Genomic DNA, 18,307 nt, shown 5'->3' on the forward strand with positions numbered 1-18,307 from the left:
CCTTTAGTGTACCTGCCTCTCTTCTTCCACCACACTGGTGGCCCTGTAATTTCTCAAACTTGACATTTTGTCTTCCACCTAGAGCTTTTATTTATTTATTTATTTTTTTTTTTGAGACAGAGTCTTGCTTTGTTGCCTAGGCTAGAGTGAGTGCCGTGGCGTCAGCCTAGCTCACAGCAACCTCAAACTCCTGGGCTCAAGCGATCCTTCTGTCTCAGCCTCCCAAGTAGCTGGGACTACAGGCATGTGCCACAATGCCCGGCTAATTTTTTCTATATATATTAGTTGGCCAATTAGTTTCTTTCTATTTATAGTAGAGACGGGGTCTCGCTCTTGCTTAGGCTGCTTTCGAACTCCCAACCTCGAGCAATCCGCCCGCCTCGGCCTCCCAGAGAGCTAGGATTACAGGTGTGAGCCACCGCGCCTGGCCTGCACCTAGAGCTTTTATACATCCCTGTTGCTTTCTGGAAGACTCCTACCTTGCTCTTCACATGTATTCTTCAGCTTTCAGCTCAAATTCACTTCTTCAGAGAAGCCTTCCCTAATGCCCCAGATTAAATCAGGTTCTTCTGTTACACATGCACCTTGTGTATTTCCTTCAAGGTAGTTATGGTAGTTAGAACAATATACTGTATGAATGTGTGGTTATATTTATCTCCCCCATTATATTGTTAATGCCATGAGGTCCCTGTGGTTTGTTCACCATTATGTCCTGGGTAACTAGCACAGTGCCTAACCTAAAGTCGGAGCTTAGTAAATATTTGTTGAATATGTAGTTCTTTGGTGAACACGATGGCTATATGACTATCTTAAAAGTACCAGAATAACTGTGGAACATAATTTGATCATATTGTCATGTATTTATTTCAGTAGTCATGATGACCAAATGTTTCTGCTTCAGATTTTAGAAATCATTTTGAGAAATAATTACTTCTCATAGAAAGAAAATTAAAGTTGCTTTCAGTTTTTATTTCTGAAAATTTAGAATGTTCAGGCAAGGTAGTACCTTGATGATAGTAATGATACTAATTTATTTCTGCTCTGTTTTGATAGTGGCTCGGAGTCTTTATTATACCATTTGAGTGAATTGAAAGGAATGGCTTCATGGAAGCAAAAATATGAACCTCTTGGACTAGATGCTGCAGGAATTGAAGGTAGTGGTTTAATTTCTTAGAATACATGAAGCACAGTTTACTTGTTTGATAAGTGACATTTGCTTTTTTTCTTTAGATGCTATTACTGCTGTGGGTTCTTTTATACTCAAGGCAAATGAACTTCTTCAGTAAGTATTGGGGGTACCTGGAATCACTGACCTGAGACTATCTCACTTTTTACTTAAATAAGAATTTAGTAAGTTGTATAAATTCTCTTAAAGCAAGTTTTAAAATTGTATAAAAATTATGCCTTTACATGATTAAAACAAGCCAGTAGCACAGAGATTTTATAAAGTAAAGCTGAAGCTTTTATATTCTCCTGCCCCACCCATCCGTACCCCATGTCTTCTCTCCAGAGGGAATCATGTAACTCTTGTAAATATTTCTGTTTTTAGTTCTTCCGTGTGTTACCTCCATATTTCTAAATCTTATGACTCTGCTGCATTTTTTGTTTATCAGTTTTTAGAAATTATTCTGTTTGTTTTGTTTTTCTTTTGTTTTTTGAGACAGAATCTCACTCTGTTACCTGGGCTAGAATGCCGTGGCATCAGCCTGGCTTACAGCAGCCTCAAACTTCTGGGCTCAAGTGATACTCCTGCCTCAGTCTCCCAAGTAGCTGGGACTACAGGCATGTGCCACTGTGCCCTGCTAATTTTTTCTGTTTTTAGTTGTTTGGCTAATTTCTTTCTATTTATAGTAGAGATGGGGTCTCGCTCTTGCTCAGGCTGGTCTTGAACTCCTGAGCTTAAGCAATCCTTCCGCCTTGGCCTCCCAAAGTGGTAGGATTATAGGTGTGAGCCACTGTGCCTGGCCTGCTTTGTTTTTCCTAGACTGTTTGGCTTTCTTGTTTTCTTGCATTCTATCTTTTCCACACTGTTCTGTCCTTTCCTGTGTGAAGGGTAGTGTCTTATCTCTGGAGTTCCCCATGTCCCACGTGCCTCCTTTAGCCTTCCCTCCCTCCTGTATTGGTCTGCAGCTGTGCTCTAGCTCTTCTGCATGGCCACCACACGGACATCTCCATCGCTTTCGTGCGTTAGATCCAGGATTTCCGGGATCGCCTGTTTCTTGGCATGTTTAACCATTTTGCTAGAAAACATCCTCCAGTAATTTAGCAGATGTGGAAGATAAACCTTTTGTGTCCTTTTGTGTCTTTTCTCCTATTCTTACACTTAAATGATGGGTTTGCTGGATTTAGGATTCTGAGAGGGAAATCATTTTCTTACAGAACTTTAAAAGCATTGTTCTATTGTATTCTGGACTTTTTGTTGATAGAAGGCCTAGTGCTTCTGATTCATTCCTTTAGGGTTGCTTTTTTTTTTTTTCCTCTCCTTATCTTTAAAAGCTTTAGTCTTTATCCTTGATATGTTGAAATTTCATAACAGCATTTTTAGATATGGGTCTTTTCATTCATTGTACTGAATAAGAAAGAGTCATTTTAACCTGAATTTTCTTATGTTATTATTTTAATAATTTCTTCTTCTCTCTCAGTCTCCCTTTTAAACTAGATTTTTGTTCTAGAAATCTATTTGGTCAGATATTAGAATTCATGGATTGATCCATGAATAGGTCAAAAATGTCTCTTATTTTTTTCTCTCATATTTTTCATATCTTTTTGTTTTCTGAGAAATTTTTTTACTTTATTGTTCAGTGCTGTCACTCATCAGTAGACATTTATTGAGCACTGAACTATGTTTTAAATGGGTTCCAGATGCTGAGGATGTAAGAGTGGATAGAACTGATACAAATCTCTGCATTCGTGGGTCTTATATTCTAATGTACATGAGACAAACAGTCAACAAATGAATAATTAAAATAGTAATGTTATAGTAAGTCAGATAGTGACAAGAAGTACTTCCTTCCCCACTCAGGGAAGGAAGACCTAGGGCATGCTAGTGTAGAGGACACAGTTTTAAGTAGGTGGTCAGGGAGGCCTCACTGAGAAGGTGGGATTGTAAGGAGACAGGAAGGAGTGAGCCCTGTTGATGTTTGGGGGCAGAAGGGACAGTAAGTGTGAAGGCCCTAAGTCTGGGGCATGCCTGGCCTGTTTTAGGAAGTTCAAGGGGCACTGTAGCTTCAGTGGACTGCATGAAAAAGAGAGGGGTGTAGGGATGAAGTGATAGGTGACGGAGGATGGCCAGGTTGCATAGAGCCTGTAGGCAGTTGCTAGGGCTTTGGCTTTTACTTTGGGTGAGAGGCCTTTGGGGAGTTAAGAGAGTGAGAGGGTATCATTTACGTTTTAAGATCTTTCTTTCTTAGTTAGTTAGTTTTGAGAATAGATTATAGGCAGGCAAGGACAGAAGCCCAGAGAGAAATGGTGATTCAAATCTGGTTATATTTTGAAAGTATTATCAATAATATTTTCTGAACGATTGTGTGTAGATGGTGAAATAAATGAAGGAGTCACAGGTAATTAGAGGTTTAGGGCCTTAGTACTGGGAAGAGTAGAATTGGTAATTCACTGACCTAGGGAAGGGTTGAAGGGGGTAGGTTTGGGGAGGGGGGTGGAGTATGATCAAGAGTTTGGTTTGGACATGGTATTAATAGATTCTTCTTTAAACTTTATTTTGAAATAATTTTGCACAGAAAAATTATAGGAATAATAAAGATAACTCTATTAATACTTTCCCCCTGATTCACCATTTTAAAATATTTTGCTAGATTTATTTTATCATAGTCTTTCTTTTTTTGGAAATATTTGAGAGTATGTTGTGTATAATCACGTGGCTTTACTCTATAATACTTTAATACATATTTTCTAAGAATAAGATTATTTCCTTACATAGCTATAGTACAGTTACCAAATTTAGGAATTTTCACAGTGGTGCAGTACTTATTCTAAAGGTCAATTCAAATTTTGCAATTATCCCAAAAATGTCCAGCATGATGAGATGTAGTTCAGGATCACATATTTGTTTTAGTTGCTGTTTGTCTGTAATCTTGAGCAGCTTCTCAAATTTTCTTGGTCTCTTATGATAATAGACATTTTAGAGGAAAGCAGGTGATAGTAATGTGTATGTATGTGTGTATATAAATGTATTTATTTATTTTATTTATTTATGAGACAGAGTCTCACTTTGTTGCCCAGGCTAGAGTGCCGTGGCATCAGCCTAGCTCACAGCAACCTCAAACTCCTGGGCTCAAGCAGTCCTTCTACCTCAGCCTCCCGAGTAGCTGGGACTACACGCATGTGCCACCATGCCTGGCTAGTTTTCATATATATATATTTTTTTAGTTGGCCAATTAATTTCTTTCTATTTTTGTTAGAGACAGGGTCTCGCTCTTGCTCAGGCTGGTTTCGAACTCCTGACCTTGAGCAGTCCTCCCACCTCAGCCTCCCAGAGTGGTAGGATTACAGTCATGAGGCACCGCGCCTAGCATGTATTTATTGGATGTTTTTTCATGATTTATGTTATATCCCTGGCCAGAAATACTGCATAATTAATGTGTCCTCCTCAAGGCATCACATCCACTGGCTCATAGTGTTGGTCTACCCAGTCCTTGGTGATGTTAATTTTGGTCACTTGGTCCATGTGTTAGGCATATTGAATTTGAAACATCTGTTAGATCCACAGGTGGAGCTGTCCAGCACATTGTTGGTTATATGGGACTATAACCTAAAGGGAGGGATCCAGGCCAGAAATGTAAATTTTGGAGCCATCAGCTCATTGGTGTTCTTAAAGCCGTGAGATTGGATGAGGTGAAGGGTGTGCTTACAGAAGAGAAGCAACCTGGTTTACGGGCAGGGGCAATGAGGAGCCAGCACAGGAAGTGGGGGAGAACAGCCAGGGAAGCAGGTGTCCTGCAGGCTGGGTGAAGGCAGCATTGCAAGGAGGAAGGAGGGATCGGTTGTAAGATGCTGCTGAGTCAAGTAAAGGAAACCCCAAGAGTGGAATAGAGTCTTAGAACATTACTAGAATAGTGATGTTGACAAGAGTCTCTTTGGTGGAGTGGTGGGAGCTGGTACGATACAGAATAAGAGCAGATGCAGAGAAGCCAGCAAGTGCAGCCTCTTGAGGAGTTTTGCTGTAAAGGGAATGGCCAGTAGTTAGAATTGTTGGGTTTTGTTTTTTATTTTTATGTTGGGAGAAACTAGAGCATATAAGAGATCTTCTAGAAGGGAAAAAACTGATAATGAGAGAGGGGAGGGTTGCTGGAGCAAGAGTATGCTCTAGTATATGTACTAGAGTGTATATGCTAGTGCAGTAGGGACAGGTTGGAAGAGCAGGGGCCAAAGTTCATCCCCAGTTATAGGAGGGAAGGCCAAGGAAAGGGGGACAGAGGCTAGTGTATGATGGGGAGCTTGGGGATGTCCCTTCTAGGTGCTTTTGTTATCTTAGGAAATCCTCTGTCATCAGCTTAGAGTAAGGACGGGGAGGTGGTATTGGAGATTTAAGAGTACAGGAAAAACTGTGAAGCAGCTGTCCCAGACATACAGCGAGAGCAGGCGGCTGAGTGCACTAATGGGACAGAGGAGGACTCCTGAGCATTCAGGAGAGCGGGAACGTGGGGCCAGTGGCATGGCTGCAGGACCTGCTGTGAGAGTGGGACGCAGAGCAGGTGAACAGTTGTATCAGGCTTGGTGAATAAAAGCGAAGCAAGAGTGTCAAGAGAATTGAAGCAAGGATTGGATTAAAATGACCCTCAAACCTGAACTAGTTTAGAAAGTGCAGGGGTGAGAGATGGTGAAAGGTGGTAGAACCCGTAGACAGTGCATCCTAGTGGGATGCAGTTTGGGGCCCTGGAGAGGGGACACTGGACAGATAGAGGCTGGTTGGTCAGTGGGATGCTTAAGATTGAGATTTTGAAGGGTTGCAGTGGATAATGAAAGTCTAGGGTGTGATCTTTGGAATAAGTAACTTAGATAAAATGGTAGGACAAGATCATTGAACTGTTGAATTTCTTATTGTGGCCCTCTTGTCTTTTAATCTTCTAAAGTGTTCTCTTGTTTCTTTAACCCTCTCATTCTGTGGATGTGGCTGGCATCTTCTCAAATCTCACTGAGGATATTAGATTTTTAAAAAGTCTCTGTTGTTCTCTGAATTATCTGCACTTGATGGGTCACTTTTTTGTTTATTTTGGGCTCTTGTTGCAAGCTTTCTTCAAATACCTGATGTTTGGCTGTTTACTGATGTGTATTCATGAGGCATTTACAGTTGCTTGGAATCTCTGCGTGCAGAGTGGCAGGAGCCAGAACCTGAGTGCCAGAGTGTACAGCTGTGCTCTGGGCTGCTGCTGCTGCTGCCCACGTGGAAGTATCATAGTTCTTCCCAGTTTTTTCAGTTTTTCTCTTAAGAACCCTCTGTTTCTTTGTTTTCGATTAGAAGGTAAACCCCTAGGCATTCTTCATGTTGTAGGGAAAGAACATATTGACCACACTGTGTGAGAGTTTCATTTTGTCCTCTCTGTCTAGCCGTGCACATTGCCCTGGTATCTACTGCTGACCCTGATGTTGCCAGTGTCTGAGCATCCTTGGGTTCTCCAGGGTGGGTGGCTCCCTCCTGCCTGGCTTGTGGCCTGCACTGTTGACTTTCTTAGTCATAAGTCCCCCATCGGCTTTTGACATTTCTGAAATTTAGTTTCTTTCTATTGTTCTCTTCATTTTTATGAGTTTCTAACATGTACTCCTCCCCATCCACTGCCATTTTCATAGAGTTTTAGAAAGTTACAGGCGCTTGTGTTCAGAAGACAAAAGGAGAAATGACATTGCTTTTCCTGGATTTTGAAGTGTTTTTTGGTTCAACATATTTACTGAGAGCAAATATAAAATATTAAGCTTTCTGGGATCACCTTTCAGTATGAAAGGTAGTTTAACTTCTTGTTCTTTTCAGGTAAGTAGAATTATTATAGGTTACAGATGAAGAAACTGAGGCAGTGAGAATTTTGGTGTTAGACTGGTTGCCTGGGCTAGAGTGAGGTTATTGATTGGAAAAGACACAAAGGAACTTTTTTTTTTAATTATTGCTTCAGGAGAGTTTCAATTATATTGCTTGACTAAGGGATGTTGCCGTCTTTTATCTCAAGTGTTTTACTTTGTACAGAAAGGTTAATGGTACTGACCTACCTCTCCAGCAGTATTATGAAACTTAATACTTGGGAAGGGCTTTGAGATTTAAGAATGAAAAGAGCAGGTATTATTTGCTTAGAGTAATTATCTTATAGATGTGAGTGTAAAAAGATTTTTTAGAAATGGTACCCGTCTCTTTATTCAGAAACAGTTTTATCAAAATGAAGATGACTTCCATTTATAACATTTAATTTTGGGGGTATATTTGTATAAAGCCCAGGGAAATTGAATTTTTGCAATCTCAGTTATTATCAGAACCAAAAATCAGCTTCCAAAAGTAATGTCCACTTATTAGAGGTTATGACATAGTACAAATTTATAATAACGATTTTCTGTTGGAGTTGATGTTTTTTCTTCTTACTGACCAGTGAGTATTTTCTTTTAAGCTGAGAATAATGCTGATGACTGTTTTTTTCTGATTTCTTTTATTTGCAAAGTTAGAAAAGGATTTCACACTTTACCAAAGGCTAGAAAAGACTATTACACACTTTGTAGCAACGCTGTTGTAACCAGCTAGACTCTGAGCTATTTGCTTTATTTTTGAGAAGAATCAGGATTTGCTTTTTTTCAAGTTTTATTTTTAGGTGTGTGTTTGATTTGTAAAATCTGCTGTCCTAAAGACTTAAATGTCATCCAGATAGGATAAAAGAGAATGGTAGGGATTATTATATTCCATGACAGTTAAACAATGATATATCAGCCCTACATAATAATCTTATTTCTGATTTATTTTTATCTTTTTAGAGTTATAGATAGTAGTATGAAAAACTTCAAAGCATTTTTTCGGTGGCTGTATGTGGGTAAGTTAATTGATTGAAGCATTCTTATTTTAACACTTGTAAAAAACTGTGGGAATATCATCTTAGACTATTAAAATTACTCTAATAAAATTTCAAATACTGATAAAAATAGAATAGTGTAGGGAACACCTTGTACCTTTCATGCAGCTTCAGCAGCTGTCAGCACATGGCCAGTCGTATTTCATCTGTATATCCACCCAGCCCCACCTACCCTCAGAAATATTTTTTTTTTTAGTTTTTATTTTTTATTGATAATGTACATATTTGGAGGTGAACTTGATAATTTAATATATTCATATAATTTGTAAAGACCAAATCAGTGTAATTGGGATATCCATCACCTTAAACATTTGTCTTCAGGCTAAAACATTCCCCACAGAAATATCAGCTAATTTGTAGCACCTGTTGTCCCTGTCACTTATTGATAGTTCACCCTTTTTTACTTTGTAATATTTCCTTATGTTAAAATAACATTTTTGAATCCTTGCTATGTATTAGGTACTGTTAGGTGCTAGATTTAAAAAAGTAAAAAATAAGAGACTGCCATTGCCCTTGGGAAGCTGGTGTCCTCTTTGATACTTTGGTGTTCTATTTTTAGAGCTCTGCTGTCTAGTACAGTAGCCACTAGCCACATGTGGCTATTTAAATATATTTAAATTACATAAATTATATATTAAATTATATAATAATTATAAATATAAATGTATATAAATATAATATAATATTAAATAAATATAAATATATATTAAATTATATATTTCGTTCCACAGTCATACTGGTTACATTTGAGGTTCTCATTAGCCACATGTGGTTAGTGGCAACATAGAAATAGAACATTTCTGTTATCACTTCTATTGGGCAGTAATGCCCCAGCTAAAAAGAATGCAGACCACTGGTGGTGTTTCTTTGTACCTGCACAGTGTCTTTTCGCTTGGATAGGTAGTTAAAAATATTTATTGACTTGATATTAAATGTTTTCATATTCACTCTGCCGTATACGCATATTTTATTTAGGTCCATTTCTACCGCTATTTTTGTAACCTCTCAATATCCTTAAAGTAATCCAGCATACACGTCTGTCCAGTATGTGCAAATTTAGTGTCAATGGAATTTCTCATATTGTTTAAAATCCCTAAAGAGGAAACAGAAGGTAGATTACCTGTAATGCGTTAACATCTTATAAACAAATGTCCAAATCTTAAATTTTATTAGTAGTATTATAAAAAAACTAGACTTTATATTTATCAGCCTAAAATAATTGCTTTTATGTAAAAACTGAATGTGATCTGCAGATGTTAATACTTAAAATTTTTAGATTTTTCTGAAAACTGTACCAGTGTTAGCCGTAGTGAGAAACCAGGGTGTTTATTAGCCAGCCTGTTTAAGATCCAAGTTGTTAATTAGAATAAATTATAATAAAACTGAATGAGACCTTAGAAGTCATTTTCTTTAACAGAGGAAGTAGTTCGGTTTTACTTATAATTATTGGAGGGTAATTGAGGCAGTTTCTATTCCTTTTTTTTTTTGAGATAGGCTCTTGCTTTGTCTCTTGGGCTGGAGTGCAGTGGCATTATCATAGCTTACTGCAGCCTCAAACTCCTGGGCTCAACCAATGCTTCTGCACTAGCCTACCCAGAATAGCCGGGACTATAGGCGCATGCCATCGTGCCCAGCTAAAGTTTCTATTCTTATTGTATGTCCTAACTGTAATAATCGGCATTAGAAGAAAAATGAATTATTGCTGAATCTTTGTCATTTGTGCAGAACATTGTAAAAAGCATACAGAATTAGAGAACTGGAGACCTGATATTGTTCTGGCTTTGCTACCAGTAGCTCTATAACCTTGATTTTATTTTTTGTAAAATGTAATCTCCATAAAGGCAGGGACTTCTTTTATGCTTATGTATCCCTAGCACCTAAAGTATACTCAGTGTCTTTTTGGATTGGTATGGATGGAACTAAATTTTAGCTCCTTTTTCAGATAATTTTGAAGTTTGAATTAATTAAAAACAGTTTCTGAAATAATCTGTATTTGCCAAAGTACTTCTGACCTTTTTCTTGCTGAATATACACAGTTAAGATACATATTCAAACACTATGCAGAAGCACATGTGACGTACTTAGTTTTGTCTGAAGTGGACATAATACAAAAAATCTAGTACCGATGAGGAAAATCCTATGAAAGGACAGAAAGAATCAACCACAGATACTAGATCAAAGATAAGTATATAAATGTGTATACATGTGAGTGTGTGTATATGCATATAAATTTTAGTGCACATGTCTTCATGTAGCAAAGAAGGTCAAAGGAAATAAACACTTCTTTGGTATGATAAGACTTTGGAAGAAAGAATGACAATAGTTAGATTTATTTGTCCTGAGTAGCAATGGATTGAATTGAGGGAGAAAAAGAAAAATAATAGTTTAGAATGCTTAGACCTATGGTTTTCAACCTGAAAATATAAATCAAATTTTAATTCTTCACCTTTTAGTTTTTGGAAGAGAAATAAGTTTTGTTAGCTGTTTAAAATTGAAGATTTAGTCCATTGAAACACATTTAGTTTTTGAAATGTATTTATAATTAAAATATCTTTAATTTTACTTTAAAGATAGTTTTCTAACTTTGTATTTCCAGCAATGTTGAGAATGACAGAAGACCATGTGCTTCCTGAGCTGAATAAGGTAATATGTAGTAGTATATTTTCATAATGTGTTGGTATTGGTATTGTCCTGGTTGAGCTTAGCTTTGCTGGTTATCTTAGAACTGTTATTCAGTTACTAGTTAACAGGATATCAGGCTGTAGATATTAGATCCCTAGATCCCTTAAGCCTTTTTTTTTAAAGAAATTTGCAGTTCTGTAGTTTTTCATCACATAGACTTTATTATGACTATCTAAATTTTGTAATTTTCATGTTTGGATAAGGTTTTATAATCTATATAAGGTAGCATCCTTGTATTCCTTACTTTGACTTCCTTAAATCTTAAATGGATTATTTTCTTTGGAAGTCAAGTACTTATGTTGATGTCTGATAAGCAAATGTCTTTCTAACTCTAAGGATTGCGAAAGTGACAATGGAATCTTCTTCCAAGGAGATCTTATAGAAGATGGCAAAATTCCCATTTGATTCCTGTGGCTCAGTCCTCCTCATCCCTACCCAAATTGTCTATTCAGAAAGATTAGGTCATTTTGAGCCTTAAAGAATAGAGAGCATTAAAATTAATTAATTAGCCTGTGTATACTGGCTAAGTAAGAGATGCCCCACTTTCTATAACTTTTATGCTAAGTAGGTCTTTTGCAGTATGGGTGACTGGTTTTGGAAACCAGGAAAGTTTCATAGTACTTGTTTTTCTGACGTGACTGTTAGCATTATTTTGGGAGATAAAATATGTTAATTGTTAGGAGAAACTTTAATGTGTAATTTTTTGAGGGCTGAAGAACTGGAGTGGGGTGAAGGCAAGGTTATTGTAAGAAACAGGCTAACACTGAAGCGAACAGGGCTGTTTATGCGCAGCCTTTAACTGAAGTTGAGGCCACTTTTCTAGGCTTACAGTTCCCCTTGCCAAAGGGTGGACCCTTCCAACACATAGTCTTAGCACAAGACCTAAAAGTACTAATAATAAACAACCAACCATGGGCCATGAGGAGTTATGTAGCTATTGGATTAGCTGATTGGAAAATGAGTTTAAATATTTAGTTATTTTCTTCTCAGAGCCCTAAGAGTTCATATTTCATAGTTGCATGATCTATATTTCCTTGAAGGAACTATGCCTATTTTCCCAAGACTTTTAGTAGATAGTAAAAAGGTCACATTTATTATTACACAATATTACTTTATTAGGAAGCTTCCTTTTATTTTGATTTGTTTTCTTTTTGTTGTTGACAGATGACTCAAAAAGATATCACATTTGTTGCTGAATTTCTTACTGAACATTTCAATGAGGTAAGAAATCGGTATTTCTGTAGTGCAGGTTTTTGGAAATGGTTGCAGTAAACCTGGGTAATGATAAGAAATAATTAACTTTAACCCAATTTAATTGAAGTCCTTAGCCATTACTTTTTTTAAAACTACTCAAGTAATTGAACTAGTTAATGGTAGCACTTATTTATTAAGCATAAAGTCTATAAATTTTCAGAAGAAGCTGCTTCTAAAGAAAAAAAATCTATAAATTGAACTTTTGTGTGTGTGTGTTGTAATTACAATACGTGAAAGAAAAGAGTAACTGCCACTAACAGCTCTCTTAAAAAGTAAAGTTTATGGTTTAAATTTAAGATTTTTTTCTTTTGTGAGTTGACTTAAGAATTAAACTATGTTTATTTTTGTAGGCTCCAGACCTTTATAATCGAAAAGGAAAATACTTCAATGTTGAAAGAGTTGGTCAGGTATGTATGGGCTTTGGATTGAATTTAGTTTCACTACTCTTTTTTGACTTTTAAGAACTAATTTTAAAATCTTAGCAGTGGTAATCTTTATTATCCAAAGTTTATGGAAAGTAATACAATACCAAATTATATAGCAACCCTATCCTTTTGGTAAAATATCCAAAAAGCAGCAATTTTTAAACTTTTGATCTCAGAACCATTTTACATTCTTAAATTATTGAGGACCCAAAAAAAGCTTTTGTTGTTGTGGAGTATCACTGGTAGATATTATTAGGTATTAGAAATTAAACAGAATAAAACATTATTTATTTCTTAATTCATTTAAAATGAACAATAAATTCAGCTACCATTACATGTTAATATAAATATTTTTAGTGAAAAATAATGGTATTTTACAAAACAAAAATAATTTAGTGGAGGGGGCATTGTTTTAGGTTCTTGCAAATCTCTTTGATGTTCAACTTAATAGAAGACAGGTAGATTCTCATAACTGCTTCTGCATTCAGTCTGTTTTGATATGTTTTTGTTAATGTATATAAAGAAAATCTGGTCTCAAGTGTATAGTTGGAAAGGGAAAAGTATTACACTAGCTTTTTTAGCTGCTTATAGATATTCTTTTATACTATACAAAATCTTGACAAGTGATAGTACCTTAAAGGTTATTTTCAATGTGGAAGCTAAAATTGCGCCTATAAACTTTTCATACTCTGTCCATTAAAATCTAGTCATCTACCTTGCACTTTGTATGGATCTTTGTCCATGCATGATTCTGTAACCTCATACATTGGTCATTTTGGGAAATACTGGTTCTCTGAGTGACGTAGCTCTTCTGAATGCTGCCTTTCATTATATAGTAACCAAAAGCCAGATTTCATTAATAGCACCACCAGTCTAATCAGAAAAGTCTTGAAGTGTTGTGATGCTGTCAAGCAAGCAGTAGCAAATGTAGGTTTTCTAAAATTTTAATTTTTGCTTTTAAATTTTATTAGCAACAAATACTGCCAGTTGTTTTGCTCAAAGTGACAGGGTCACTTTATTTTCAAGAAAATATCTGTGAAATAACCAAGTGCCAGTCCTTCTTTTAAGTAAAAATGTAATTCCATTTTTTAAAAAGTGCCTAACTTCACTCACAACCAAAACAATTTTATAAGTGCTTTTTCCTTGAGATAACCATCATAGATAGGCAGCAAAAGTGCCTATCTATACCTCTCAATTATGTCACCCGGAATATTAAAGATTTATACTTAAGGGTTGAGGTTTAATAAAATTAATAATTTAATAGTTCCATTTATCTTTAAGGAAGCTATGTGGCAAAAAATCCCAAAGAATATAATGACTGCTAGTATGATTTGGGACCACTACCTTTACTCTTGGTGAAGGCACCAGTAATTTTCCCCACAATCAATGCAAATGTCAACACAGTAAAAGGACAAGTAACATCTTGGTGTTATTATAAAACTAATATTGACCTTGTGGATCCCTGAAAGCATCTTGGGGACTTCTAGTGGTCTGCAGACCACACTTGGAAAATAGTTTCCATAGAGTATATTAATAGTTGATACTTGTAAAACTAACTTATAATTTGGAATGTGTTCATGAAAATGAAACACAAAATTGAAACTCTATGGTTTCTACATCTATGACATTGTAATCTTTTGGTAGTTTTCAGTTTGTTGATATGCTTAGCATTTAGCAAATTCTGGTCATTTAGAATAATAGTGATGCACTGTCAGAGGACTTGGCAATAAAACGAAATAACTTATTAAATAGAAAAATGTTAAATATAAATAGTTTTGGGGGCCTAATTCTTTATTTTACTAAATTTAAATTTTTAATTCTGTATTTCTAGTACTTGAAAGATGAAGATGATGATCTTGTGTCACCCCCCAACAAAGAGGGAAACCAGTGGTATGACTTTCTTCAAAAAAGCAGCCACCTTAAAGGTATTTCATGACCCTAGTAGACTTTGGCCCTATTTGTATTTATTTGAGACCAGATCTTGAGTAGATCAGCTAACAGTTTTGCAGAACACTTGCTGAATACTTACCTAAGTTTATTAGACTTATTTTTTATGTCCATTGTATTTGATTAGAGAAACAGCAAAATAACCAATATTGTAAAACATTACTGTGATAGAAAACATTCTGAAATTAACTGTGCAGTAATAAGATTGCTTATTCTTAAGTATTCTTATATTGTCTATTTTGTACCCTATAAAAAATAGAATGTTGAAGGAAAACTATAGAGCTAACTAGTGAGAGAAATCTATTTTGTCAATTCCGGTTTAACTCCGGTTTAACAATGATCCTTAACCATATTCTTCTGAGGTTGTAGTTTTTGGTATGTATACTTGTTATGCCTTTCTTTTTCTAGGACCTTAAAAAATTAATATAATGAAACTAGCATTATTAGGGATGCAACACATAATGACAAGGATTAAATATGTCAAAACTTTTCACCATTAAAATATTTAAAGCAAAATTATTAAAAGATTAAAAGATTAAATATTAAGATTAAAGATTAAATTAAAGATTAAATATTAAAAGATTAAAATATTTTTAAAGCACATATTTCTTTGCTTTTTCAAGAAATAATCTGACCACAGATTAGAAATTTCTTAGATCCTTAGAGTAATAGCTAGTTAACTTTTATGGAGTGCTTACTCTGCCATGTATATGTTGTGCCTCCTTTAATCCTCACAAGAACCTATGGGGTGGATACTTGTTATCCCCATTTACTAATGGGGAAGCAGAAGGTTAGAGAAGGCCCAATATTGCACAAGCTGGTAAGCAGTGGAGCTAGGATTCTGTTAATGTCAAAGTCTGAGGTTTTAACTAGACTCAGTACAGGTTGAGCATCTTTTTTTTTTTTGAGACAGAGTCTTGCTTTGTTGCGTAGGCTAGGGTGAGTGCCGTGGCGTCAGCCTAGCTCATAGCAACTTCAAAGTCCTGGGCTCAAGCAATCCTGCTGCCTCAGCCTTCCGGGTAGCTGGGACTACAGGCATGCGCCACCATGCCCTGCTAATTTTTTCTATATATATTAGTTGACCAATGAATTTCTTTCTATTTTTAGTAGAGACTGGGTCTCGCTTGTGCTCAGGCTGGTTTTGAACTCCTGACCTTGAGCAATCCACATGCATGCCTTGGCCTCCCAGAGTGCTAGGATTACAGGCGTGAGCCACCGTGCCCGGCCCAGGTTAAGCATCTTAATCTGTAAATTCGAAATCTGAAATGCTCCAAGATCCAAAACTTTTTGAGTGCCGACATGTTGCCACAAGTGGAAAATTCCACACCTGACCATTCCCCAAGTCAAAATGCAGTCAAGAACTTTGTTATTCTTATAAAAATATTGTATAATATTGTATAAAATATTGTATAAAAATATTGTAATATTGTATAAATACCTTCAGGCTGTGTGTATAAGATGTATATGAAATATAAATGAATTTTTTGTTTAGACTTGGGTCCCATTCTCAAGATAATCTTATTATATATGTACAAATATTCCAAAGTCCAAAAAATTCCAAAACACTTCTGATCCTGTGCATTTTGGATACGCAACCCACTTCTATTTGGTTACTGCTTATATGAATGACAATGCATGAGGGAGAGAATTCTTTGATGCCTAGAACTTTGCTTTTGTTTTAACCATAGAAGTCCAACTTCTTTTTCAGAGCAGGACCTATTTTTGTATTGCTGGAGAGTCTTAAGATCAGTAGAGAGATTCGTTGATGAAAGTTAGGTATTGAATGGAGGGAGGACAAGTATAGTTGACTCCACTCATTTACTGTATTAAGATGCAAAAGGAATAAGGAAGGATGCCAGGGGAGGGGTGATGGCAGTGTATCAGGAGCAGTGGCACCTGGACTCTGTCACCATATTGGCTAATACTGATTCTGGGAACTTTTTGGGTCCTACCCTCTTTCTTCCATCCCTGATCTTCTATGTCTGAATAAGGAAGGCCTGATCTTAGCCAGCCACAGAACTCATGTTTAAACACATATACTTCAGATTAAGTCTATTTTTTAAATGCTCAAGGTAAAAAGCTAGTAGAGAGTTTGGACAAGTCCATTATCACATTAACTGCCATGTGAGTTGTATTTAACTCAGGCTAGTTTTGAGCCAAGGGCCTCATGAAGCAAAACCTGGGCAAAATCCTGTAGTTGATTTATGAAAATTTTACTTATTGATGTTCTTACTGTTACTCAGTATTGACAAATTAATTCTAAAAATGTGGATTAAATGAATAGAAGTCAGTAAATTTCATTTTTCATTAAAATAGAAAGGATCATTTTGTTTTCAAAGTTTTTATTCTGTTTTCATCATAAAACACCATGGCCCCATGGAAAATTTTTTTTTCCTAGTGTGGCAAGTCAGTGTGTTAATTTCCCAGTTTCTTAGTCTAGTATGAAATAATGCCAGCTATCATTATAGAATTATTGACAAAACATCAGTGAAACTTTTGTCTCTAATACTTTGCAAAAATCAAGTGCTAAATACTTGATCCATGTACTTTGTTAGGGCGCATGAGAGTCAGTATTCTATAATGGGCGACAGTCAGTGCTATGGAAGCCAGATTCCCTAGTAACATGTCGGGGAGCAAGTTGCCTAACCTCTCGGTGGCCCAGTTTTCTCATTGTAAAATGAGGATAATAATAACAACTCCTTCAAAAAGCTGTTGTGAAGAATAACTGATTTAATCTAGATGAAGCACTTAGAATAGTGCCTGGCACTTAGCATATAACTAGTCAGTATGTTAGCATCTGTGCTGCTTTTACTCAAGTGTTTCTGATGCTAAAATGAGAGATGTTTTTCCCCTCCTCACACCAGCCAAGTCCAACACTAAATACCCAGAGTCAGTGCAGACTGCTCCTTAGGGGTAGAGGGTTCAGTCATAGAAGACCACCCTCACATCAGACTTCACTCTCCAGTGTCAGGTCCCCAAGTCACTCTCACTTCTTTCTGCCTGACTTGGCTGCAAGGTCAGGCATTCCCACAACCCTCCCCACTTCAGGTTGGATAATTTGCCAGAATGGCTCACAGAACTCAGGGGAACACATATGTTTTCTGGTTTATTATAAAAAATACAACTCAGAAGCAGCCGAATAGTAGCAATGCATCAGGCAAGGTGTGGAAGGAGAGGCATAGAGCTCCCACACCCTCCCAGCACCTCAGCGTGTTCACCAGCTAGGAATCTGTGCAAACCCTGTTGTTCTGGGATATTTATGGAGGTCCTGTTAAGTAGACGTGGTGGATTAAATCATTGGCCATTGATTGTTGGGCTCAACCTCTAGCTCCTCTCCTCTCCTCTCCCTGGAGATTGGGGGTAGAGCTGAAAGATCTAAGCTTGTAATCAAGACTTGGTCTTTCTGGTGACCAGCCCCTGTCCAGAAGCTATCTAGGAGTCAGCCAGGTGTCATCTCATTAAAACAAAAGATGCTCCTATCACCCTCATCACTCAGAAATTCCAAGGGTTTTAGGAGTTCTGTTCTAGGGACTGGGGACAAAGACCAGGTATCTTTCTGTGATACCATGGCATCTGTCACCTGTTGGTAGCTTAAAATGTTAACATGGTTAAAGCCCATTTTATTCAGCATAGCTTTATGTAAGGTAGGCCTACAAAGCACAGTGGAAGAAGATGGGCTTTAGAGCCAGACTGGGGTCTGATTCATAGATCTAGATACTTAGTCATTTTCACACTGAGCGTTTGCCTAAACCTGCTAAGCTTCATTTTTCTTTTCAATCTGTAAATTGGAGAATGTGACACTTTGTGTGGCTGTTGTAAGCAATAGAAATAACAGATTTAAAAAGAACCTAGTATTGTAGGTGTCAATAGATGCTAAATTATATATTACTTTCTCCTGGTAAAGTAGCCTTTTAAAAAGTAAAGAGCTTATTTACATGGAGC

At 36.6% G+C, this 18,307-nt stretch overlaps 1 protein-coding gene across 2 annotated transcripts in view; it reads left to right on the forward strand.

Moving 5' to 3' along the window:
- ANAPC4 (anaphase promoting complex subunit 4) overlaps positions 1 to 18,307 on the forward strand; it is a 43,981-nt gene that overhangs the window by 18,679 nt on the left and 6,995 nt on the right. For both annotated transcript variants that reach the window (XM_012737457.2, XM_012737458.2), the window contains 7 exons: positions 1,054 to 1,154; positions 1,231 to 1,282; positions 7,963 to 8,018; positions 10,654 to 10,700; positions 11,904 to 11,960; positions 12,344 to 12,400; positions 14,250 to 14,343. In XM_012737457.2, the coding sequence (XP_012592911.1) occupies positions 1,054 to 1,154; positions 1,231 to 1,282; positions 7,963 to 8,018; positions 10,654 to 10,700; positions 11,904 to 11,960; positions 12,344 to 12,400; positions 14,250 to 14,343 (464 nt within the window). The remainder of the gene's footprint in view (positions 1 to 1,053; positions 1,155 to 1,230; positions 1,283 to 7,962; positions 8,019 to 10,653; positions 10,701 to 11,903; positions 11,961 to 12,343; positions 12,401 to 14,249; positions 14,344 to 18,307) is intronic.

This window comes from Microcebus murinus, chromosome 3, assembly GCF_040939455.1.
Source record: "Microcebus murinus isolate Inina chromosome 3, M.murinus_Inina_mat1.0, whole genome shotgun sequence".
Classification (NCBI taxonomy): domain Eukaryota; kingdom Metazoa; phylum Chordata; class Mammalia; order Primates; family Cheirogaleidae; genus Microcebus; species Microcebus murinus.